Raw genomic sequence first — 8,661 nt, forward strand, 5'->3', positions numbered from 1 at the left:
GCAACTGCAATTTTGATTGATGGCTTCGGTTGAGCGGTGATTAAAGCTATAAGCCATAAGAGAGCTGCAGTCGTAATTCAGCAGCAGGCTGTTGACTTCGATATTACCTTGAGTTGCATTTTGTTGTTGTTTTTTCCTTTTTTCTTTTTCTTTTTCATTTTAATTAATTTATGCCAACTTATTGATTTATGTGTGGACGTGAGTGTGTGCGAGTGTGTTGCAATGCCAGCTGACCGCAGGCAACACACACACACACTCACATTCATACGCATTGCAACTGCCACATGCAAACGAAGTTGAAGTGTGTTAACAGGGCAGTCGTCGGCGCTGCTGTGGCATGCCCCTGCTGTTGCTGCTGCTGCTGTTGCTGTTGCTGCTTCTGCTGGACACTTAAAAGAAGAATACTCAATTAGCTGCTGTCGCAGCCCCTGTCACTGCCACTGCCACTGCCACTGCCACTGCAACGCCAACTGCCCCCAGGCTGTGCTGCTCGGCTCGTTAAGTTGATCAATGCCCCGCCTGTGGCTATCGCCTTGCTCCAAGTGTCAACATCGCATCCTCCGCATGCCTCGCACTGCGAAAAATCATCTACGAAGTTTACATGAATATATTTTTTTTATTAAATTATAGTTTATAGTTATAGTTTAAAAAAATTTTGAATTTCTAACAATAAAGTCATTGCGCTTTCCTTTGGCGCAGATTAAAACTTGAATGTCTTTTTATTTTGGCGCAGTGAAAATCAAATAAGAAGTTTGATTAAATATATATTGTAACAGACTACATAAATTCTAATTAGAAATTAAAGAAATTATAAATGCTTAACATAAAAGAACATGATATCTTTTTTTGGCAAATTTTTATCCCTTGAGTATCTTTTAAATGTATTATATATTATATATGTATGTATTATATCCTTAAATATATTCTTAAGTTATATTATATTCCTACAATAATAATAAATAAAATGTGTTCTTAAATGACTTTTAATTTATTGACTGCAAAAATACTATACAAAACTTGCACAAATATATTTTTAAATTATGTCAGACTATTGAAAATTGTTAAAATTTTTTTAATTTTTTATAATAAAGAAATGTTTTTGTAGGCTAAATTTATGCTTAAATTTTGTACAAAATTTAATTTCAGCAACAAATCAAAATGTTTTCTTTTGGCATGGATCGAACTATAAAATGTTTTATTTATAATTGTTGTGTTTTTTGCATAATTTGCCTTAAGTTATTTAGCAGACTGTTGAAAGTCTTAATCCATTTATAATATAAATCGTTTATGGGACACAAATTTAACAAGAGACTCCAGAAATTAATTCTTAAGAAATTTTGCAAATTATACCAACGAAAATAAATAAACAAAAATATTGTTTCTGTATGCACAGTTTTAACTCTTGGAATGTCTTTTAATTTTTGAACAGTGAGAGAACGTGTGAAAGGCTGAGCGTTGACTGCGTTGCTCACTTTTAAGGACGCTGCATTAATTATTCAGTGCATTTTATTGACATCAGGCAAATGACAGGCTCGCTGATCCTTTTGAGACTTATCAAACGCACAACAGTTGGCAGAAAAACTTTAAAGAGTCACGCAATAATATTGCGTAAAGAAAAAAACAATTTAATATTACATATTTATTTTTGCTTTTGCGTTGTCGCGAAACTTTGCAGACAACTCGTAACTAATTTCGCACAGGGAAAGTAAACTGCAAAAAGAAAATTGCATTGAGAATTTTTTATGAAATTTATGAAGTGGTGCGACGATGATTTCAATTGTCCATTCATTGCTTGGCGGGCGGCTCACAACGAATTGAGTTTTGCTTTCTCTTTCGTTATGTTTTCATTTTGTGTTTTTTTTTTCTTCTGTGTTTGGTCCACACGAAGCCACTTGAAGCGCATTTTCTGCGCCATTTCAATTCAGCATTTTCTTGCCTTTTGCCTTCAGTTCAGTTGGCTTGTTTGATAAATTGTCTGGAAATTACAAATGGACAAGAGGCCAATAGCTTTTAGGGAATCGCCAGTTGAGGCACAAGACACGAGGCGAGGGGCGGGAGGATGGAGGACGGACAACAGGGGGGGACCCAAAACATTTATGGTAATTTCAAATAAATGTATGGCAGCTGAACGCTAAGGCGAAGACGATGGCGAAGAGCGGGGCACATTTGTGTAGCAGATTTTAAGGCGCTTCCTGTCTATTTACGCTGATTTATGGCGGCAGCATTGTTGACTCTTAATGGCAAATGTCGACAAATTTGTTTTAATGGTCAATATAATGGATGTTATGCTTGCCTTTTGATTTATCTATCCAGCTCTCTCTCTCCATCTCTCTCCTGCTCTTTCTCACCTTCAAACGTCTTCGTTTCGAGTTGCTTTTCGAAATGAAAAAGTTTGAGAGCAGTTAACTATCATTTAGCTGTCTGCTCACACAGTTTGCTTCAACTTCTCGTCTCATCAAATTTCAGTTTCACAGGCTCCACAAACAATACTTAGCATTTAAAATTGTCGACAAAATGTCTGCTCGCAAATGCGCTGAATGTGGCGAAGTGCACCTGGCAGGTGCCAATGGGTAAGTCCTTAACTGCGCTCGCTTCCAATTGTTGCAACTGCATCTCGTAACATGCCCCTCAGTGCCATCTATTGCTGTGGCACCTTGCTACGGGCAGTACAAATGTCGAATATGTTCAAGGACTCGAAATATTTTGTGGATATGGCCAGTCGCTATTCGCCTGATCGAATTTTGGCCGATTGGCAGCTCTTCTGCAGCTGCAAAAAGAACGAAAACTCGGTGAAGCATTTAACCAATTTCGTGGAGAATCATTTCGAGCCACCTGGCACAGAGTTGGAGGCCTGGTGTCCACCTGATTGGCGCTGCGAACCCGCGTTCTTGGCTCAAGTCAAAGATCCCGAACTGAAGAAGTTTGCCTCGGAGCTGAACAAGATGTGGAAGAGCCTCGGCCGACACATCAAGGACTGCGTGCGTTCGAATCCATTGCAATACTCGCTTGTCTATGTGCCGAATCCATTTATAGTGCCTGGTGGACGATTCAATGAGTTCTACTATTGGGACACGTATTGGATTGTCCGTGGTCTGCTGTACAATGGCATGGCACAGACGGCACGTGGTATGATCGATAACCTGCTGTACATTGTGTCGCAGTACAAGTTTGTGCCGAATGGTGGACGCATATATTATTGGGGTCGCTCGCAGCCACCGCTGCTGGTGCCCATGGTGAAGTCGTATGTGGAGATGACCAATGATCGCAAGTATGCGGTGCAAGTGCTGCCCATACTCGAGATGGAGATCGATAATTTCCTGAGCAATCATGCGGTTCAGGTCAAGGGACGCACCATGTATCAGTATCGCGACAAATCGAATGGACCACGACCCGAATCGTTTCGCGAGGATGTGGCGAGTGCCTCAGGCTTTGCCACGAACACCGAAAAGGAGGAGCACTACTCGCATCTGAAGGCTGCCTGCGAGTCGGGCATGGACTTTAGTTCACGTTGGTTTGTCTCCGACTGTGGAAATAATGTGGGTACTTTGGCCAACATCAAGACCACCTGGATAGTGCCTGTTGATCTGAACTGCATATTGTTTCGCAATTGCAAGACACTCGCCGAATTCAACTCGTGGATGGGCAACACGGACAGAGCGGAAAACTATCGCATGATTGCGGGCAATCTAATCAAGGCTATAACCGCAGTGCTGTGGAATGAGGAGCGTGGCGTTTGGTTCGATTACGATCTGAAGAACAAGGTGCCTCGCGATTATTTTGTTGCCACAAATCTGTCGCCACTTTGGGCGCGTGCATATCCCATCAACAATGCTGACAAGATCACCGAGTCGCTAATGCGTTACATTGAGGAGAATAAGCTGGATTCGTTTCCGGGTGGCGTTCCACACACACTAAGCAATACGGGAGAACAATGGGACTATCCGAATGTGTGGCCTCCGATGATGCATGTGCTGATCGAGGGCCTCAACAATCTAGGAACGCCACAGGCCAAGGAGATGTCGCAACGCTGGCGTGATCGTTGGGTGCGATCCAACTATGAGGCTTACAAGAAGACCGGATTCATGTACGAAAAGGTGAGAAAATTCTAATAGTACGAATCGTTTATGAATGGACAAAGAAAAGTGAAAGAACTAATTAAGTGTAGCTTCGTTGTTCTTTCTCCTTTACGAATCGAATGTCCTAGTTTACTGATCATAATTAACGAACGAACTTGAGTAAATTGAACGTACTTTCTTGCTCAGTTGTTAACTTTTCATCTACAGTTTGTATTTAATTGAACAAACTTGTTGAGTGACCTAATTTGCTGATCAAAAATGATGATGATCAAACTTGTTCAGTAAACAATGTAACTGAATAATTTCATCACCATCTTTATCTCTTCTTCAGTTGTTTACTTTTAATCTTTAGTTCGTTCTTGTGCGACCGATCAAATAGAAATTTACCTACTTCTCTGATGACTTAGCTCACTGGTTCAAAAATGAACGATCGAGCTTCAATCGAGCTTGTTCAGTAAATTAAAAGATGTTTAAGAACTGAATAAGTTCACTTTTATCTTTATTTGTTGTTCAGTTTACTTTTGATCTTTAGTTCGTTTTAATCTAACGAACGATCTGGTTAACCGATCAAAATTGAACTAACGTATAATCCTTTTTATGCAGTACAACTGCGAGGTATTCGGCAGCGGCGGTTCGGGTGAGTACGTCAATCAGACCGGATTTGGTTGGACAAATGGAGTGCTCATCGAGTTACTGGCCAAGTATGGCCAGGAGTTGACAGCGAAGGATCCAGCTGATGCTGCAGGTTGTGTGTGCCCAGAAGACGATGATAAATCAACTGGCAAGCCGATTGTAGATGAAGAGTGTCCCATAACAAGCGAAGCCTATTTGGCGCAAAAGCTAGAGAAATCGCAAGCTGCTTGTGCGACGCCAGTAAATGCGGAATGCAACGGAAATGGTGGCAACACCGGAAATGCTGGCAACACCGGAAATGCTGGCAATGCCGCAAATGCACAGGAGACTGAGACAGGTTGTTCGGTGATGTGTTGTCGCACGGTCTATGAGGAGGAAGAGGAACCCGCGCTTATTGAGAGTTTCGCAACAAGCGAACAAGAATGTCAGTGTGGCGAAGAACCTATTAAACCAGATCCACAGACACCGTGCCCACCACAAACACCGCCACAGGCACCGTGTCCACCAAAAGCACAGCCACAGGCACAGTGCCCACCACAAACACCGCCACAAGCACAGTGCCCACCAAAAGCACAGCCACAGGCACAGTGTCCACCTAAAGCACAGCCACAGGCACAGTGTCCAACGTCCACAGTTAATGTGGCAACAGCTACAGCAGAGACTAGAGCATCGATTGCTATTTGTCCAGTTTGTCATGAAGTTTGCGATAAGCAGGAGAAACGAGAGAAGCCACCGATCTTTTCACTTGCCTCGGCTGCAGAGTGTGCTGACCCCTGCAAAGCCAGTGAGCCGAAACCCATTGAGATCGAGATGGAAGATGTGGACTGTCTGCTTGACTTGACACCGTCTCAGCTAGAGGAAGCAACTGCAGCTTGTCCGTGTGATACTGAAGTGGTCAACGATGGTTGTGCCGAAGCACAGGCTAGAAGTGCTGAGGATGGACAAGATTGTGGCGAAAGTCCATCAGTTGCACCCGACTGTAGTGTTGGTCCTGCTCCACCTAATCCCATGCTGAGGAAGGTCTTTCCGCTGGCCGATTCCACGACGGGAAATTGCTTCGATGCGAAGCCGCAGGAGGCGAACAACGACGATGACGACCACTGCATATGCTGTCGCGCTAAAGCGGATGCGCGTGCGGAAAACCAAAAGGAATGCAATTAAGGCAATTGTGGAGCCAAAGCTGAACGCATTTTTCGGTCAAATCAAAATTTAATAGTTCTCATTTACGAATCTTCAGGAAATACTGCACAAAACAAATTTGATCATTTTTGGTTATCCAACAGAGAATTTAATCCACTACATTTGCAAGTATCTTTAAGTTATTGTCAAGACATGTGTAGATAAGTTAAAGATATAAAAATTACGAACACAATTGCATTTACTATCAGTTAAAATAAAATAATTACATTCAGAAATCAAAATACTTGCATCGCAACAAATTTGATAGAACTTTTTTTACGACGTATGGCTATCACTAATCACTAGCTGTAAGTATTAAGAAAGATATAAATAAATGAGTCACACGCGGAGTTTTGGAATGGCCTATAGTGACTATTACTAATCAACTGCGGGTATAAAAAGAATATAACAAAGTACAACAGAAAGAAAGTAGATGTATATAAGGAGTATATAGAGTTTTATGAAATCAAGAATTCACATTTATTTATTTAACCAACAACATGATAACATTGTATAAAATCACAACTACATGTTGATTATTTTCTTTTCCTTTCATAGAATTTAATACGACTACATTCGATGGCTGACTGTCATTACTTAGCTGTAAGAATTAACTACTTTAAAGCTACATAGGTCAGTAGTAGAAAGGTTTACGGTAGCAAGAGTCATACTCAATTTTTTTTAGTATGCAATTGCAAGAAATTTTCATAATTTCCTGCTACTTTTACTCCTAAGTCTCTTTATATCGCGGCAAATACAGAAGAATATAAAGGTTTAAGGAACAAAATTGCATTTGCTATCAGTTCAAAATAAAACAATTTCATTTAACATACGACACGAAATGATGCACAAAAATCACATTAAATTTGATAATTTCTTCCTCTGAAATCACATTCACTTGGCTCACTCCATTTCATTGCTCTCTATGGTTATCTTTATGTAGCTGTCAATATCTTTCTGTTATGGCCAAGAGGATGAGAGAAAGAGCGAAAGAGAGAGAGAGAGAGAGAGAGAGAGAGAGGGAGAGAGAAAGACATACAAATGTATATGGACATGTTGTAATATCTCGAAGCATTTGGACAAGGACACATTTGTTGAAAAGCGAAAGTCTCGTTTGACACAATTTCCACACCCACCATGCCATTGTGTGTGTGGCTCTGGGTGTGTGTTTGTGTGTGTATGGGAGTGAGCTCTTGCTGCTGATATTTGCGAACAAATCGTTTATGTGCCACCCTCTGCTCATGTTGCCACAACCAAAAACACGCGTGCCACATTACAACATTTGTTCGCCTGTCTCTCGACTATATGTGTGTGTGTGCTCTATATATGTGTGTGTGTGTGTGGGGTGGTGTGTGGTTGGGGAGTTTTCCCTGTCTCCCCCCTTTTTGCTGATGCGATTGTAGCGTTCTGATATTATTGAAATGCCGTTTTGATTGGCTTTGATGTCTGGCGGGAAAGTGAGAGTAGCGGTTGTAACAGTAAAAGTAACAGTTTCATGTTGCTAAATGTTTTATGGCCATCCCAAAACACTGGTCGACGCTTCGAAGTTCCGATGCGATGGGATGGCACTGATGTGATTAAGCGATAAGTAGTCAGCCATGAAATATTTTTGGCAATGAAACTCGCCATTTGCCAATTGCATGTTATTAGTCGCTGCACATGCATAAATACTTGTTACAAATGAACGTATCGCAGTTGTAGTTGTGGGTTTTGTGCACTTTTCTGCTAATTTGATTGAATTTTCCAACTGAATGCGAAATGAAAAGTTCATACGCCCCGTTGTGCCAAACGAGCATTTAATGCACTTTTTATCCAATTATCCACATTCGGTCATTTGTCAGCGAATGTGTCATCCATACATCCATCCATCGGTTGGTCGGTCGTAGTTGAGCTCGGATGAAATCGAAGCCCGCAACTCACAACTCGTAACCAACACTCGTAACCGCACTCGTAGCCATGGCCGTAACCAAGACCGAGAAATAGATGAGGGACAAACGCGTGAGAGCAACCGCAGTCGAATGATAAACGTACAAACTGCTGCTGTTGTTGCTGCACACTTGATGATGAAATATGTGCACATCATTTCATGGTCGGCATGCCTGCATATGGCAGTGTAGCAAACACTCACACACACACACGTTCTAAGCTAGTCAGAGACGTACTCGGCAAATCCACAAAGGGGAACTGGATTTTCATTTCATTAGTTGAGCTACTATTATGACTCATAATCTATGAAGTGACATTCTCGTGACTCTCTGTTGAAGCGTTTTATTTTTCTATTAGCTTTTATCAAAGAATTATTGCTAATAACATGGCTATTTCATTTTGAAATATTTGTTTCTTTATTAAATTCCACTTATTGTCATTGATCAAAAAGTTATGTGAAATCCAACTTCTTATTTGACTTTAATATTTTTATTTATTTATTCATAGTTTACTATGTTTGAGCTTAGTTTCTTACAACTTTAATAATAATTTGGAGTTGAATCATAAAAATATAACAAATTATTAATTAATCTTAAACCCTTGTTCATTTTACGATTTCTGTTATTTCTGATTAAAAACCTTTTATTATCAATTTTGTTTATTTATTTTTATGATACTTTATTTTAAAATTAAGTTCTAACACAAATTCAGCTTCATTTCGAAATTTATATTGACTTCTTAAAACTCACGCTATAAATTAGAAATTATATGATCAAATTATAGATTTATTATTTGTATGCCCTTAAAAATATTTATATAAAAATTTCACTATATTAAAGGTAGAAAT

At 40.2% G+C, this 8,661-nt stretch overlaps 1 protein-coding gene across 1 annotated transcript; it reads left to right on the forward strand.

Annotated features, from left to right (window-relative positions):
- The first annotated feature begins 2,410 nt into the window (after positions 1-2,410).
- On the forward strand, positions 2,411-6,130 carry LOC132790811 (trehalase). Its single transcript, XM_060799515.1, has 3 exons — positions 2,411-2,570; positions 2,633-4,094; positions 4,680-6,130. The coding sequence occupies exons 1-3, from the start codon at positions 2,515-2,517 to the stop codon at positions 5,868-5,870; spliced, it is 2,709 nt and encodes a 902-aa protein (XP_060655498.1). The 5' UTR covers positions 2,411-2,514; the 3' UTR covers positions 5,871-6,130.
- The last annotated feature ends 2,531 nt before the right edge of the window (positions 6,131-8,661 follow it).

Source organism: Drosophila nasuta, chromosome 3 (genome assembly GCF_023558535.2).
Source record: "Drosophila nasuta strain 15112-1781.00 chromosome 3, ASM2355853v1, whole genome shotgun sequence".
NCBI lineage: Eukaryota > Metazoa > Arthropoda > Insecta > Diptera > Drosophilidae > Drosophila > Drosophila nasuta.

What these genes read in the sequence shown, in the direction of transcription:
- LOC132790811 (XM_060799515.1), top strand. Translation starts at nt 2,515, where the DNA reads ATGTCTGCTCGCAAATGCGCTGAATGTGGCGAAGTGCACCTGGCAGGT. An exon ending in CACCTGGCAGGTGCCAATGG is followed by an intron (nt 2,571 to 2,632) that starts GTAAGTCCTTAA and finishes CATGCCCCTCAG; the next exon opens with TGCCATCTATTGCTGTGGCA. An exon ending in CCGGATTCATGTACGAAAAG is followed by an intron (nt 4,095 to 4,679) that starts GTGAGAAAATTC and finishes CTTTTTATGCAG; the next exon opens with TACAACTGCGAGGTATTCGG.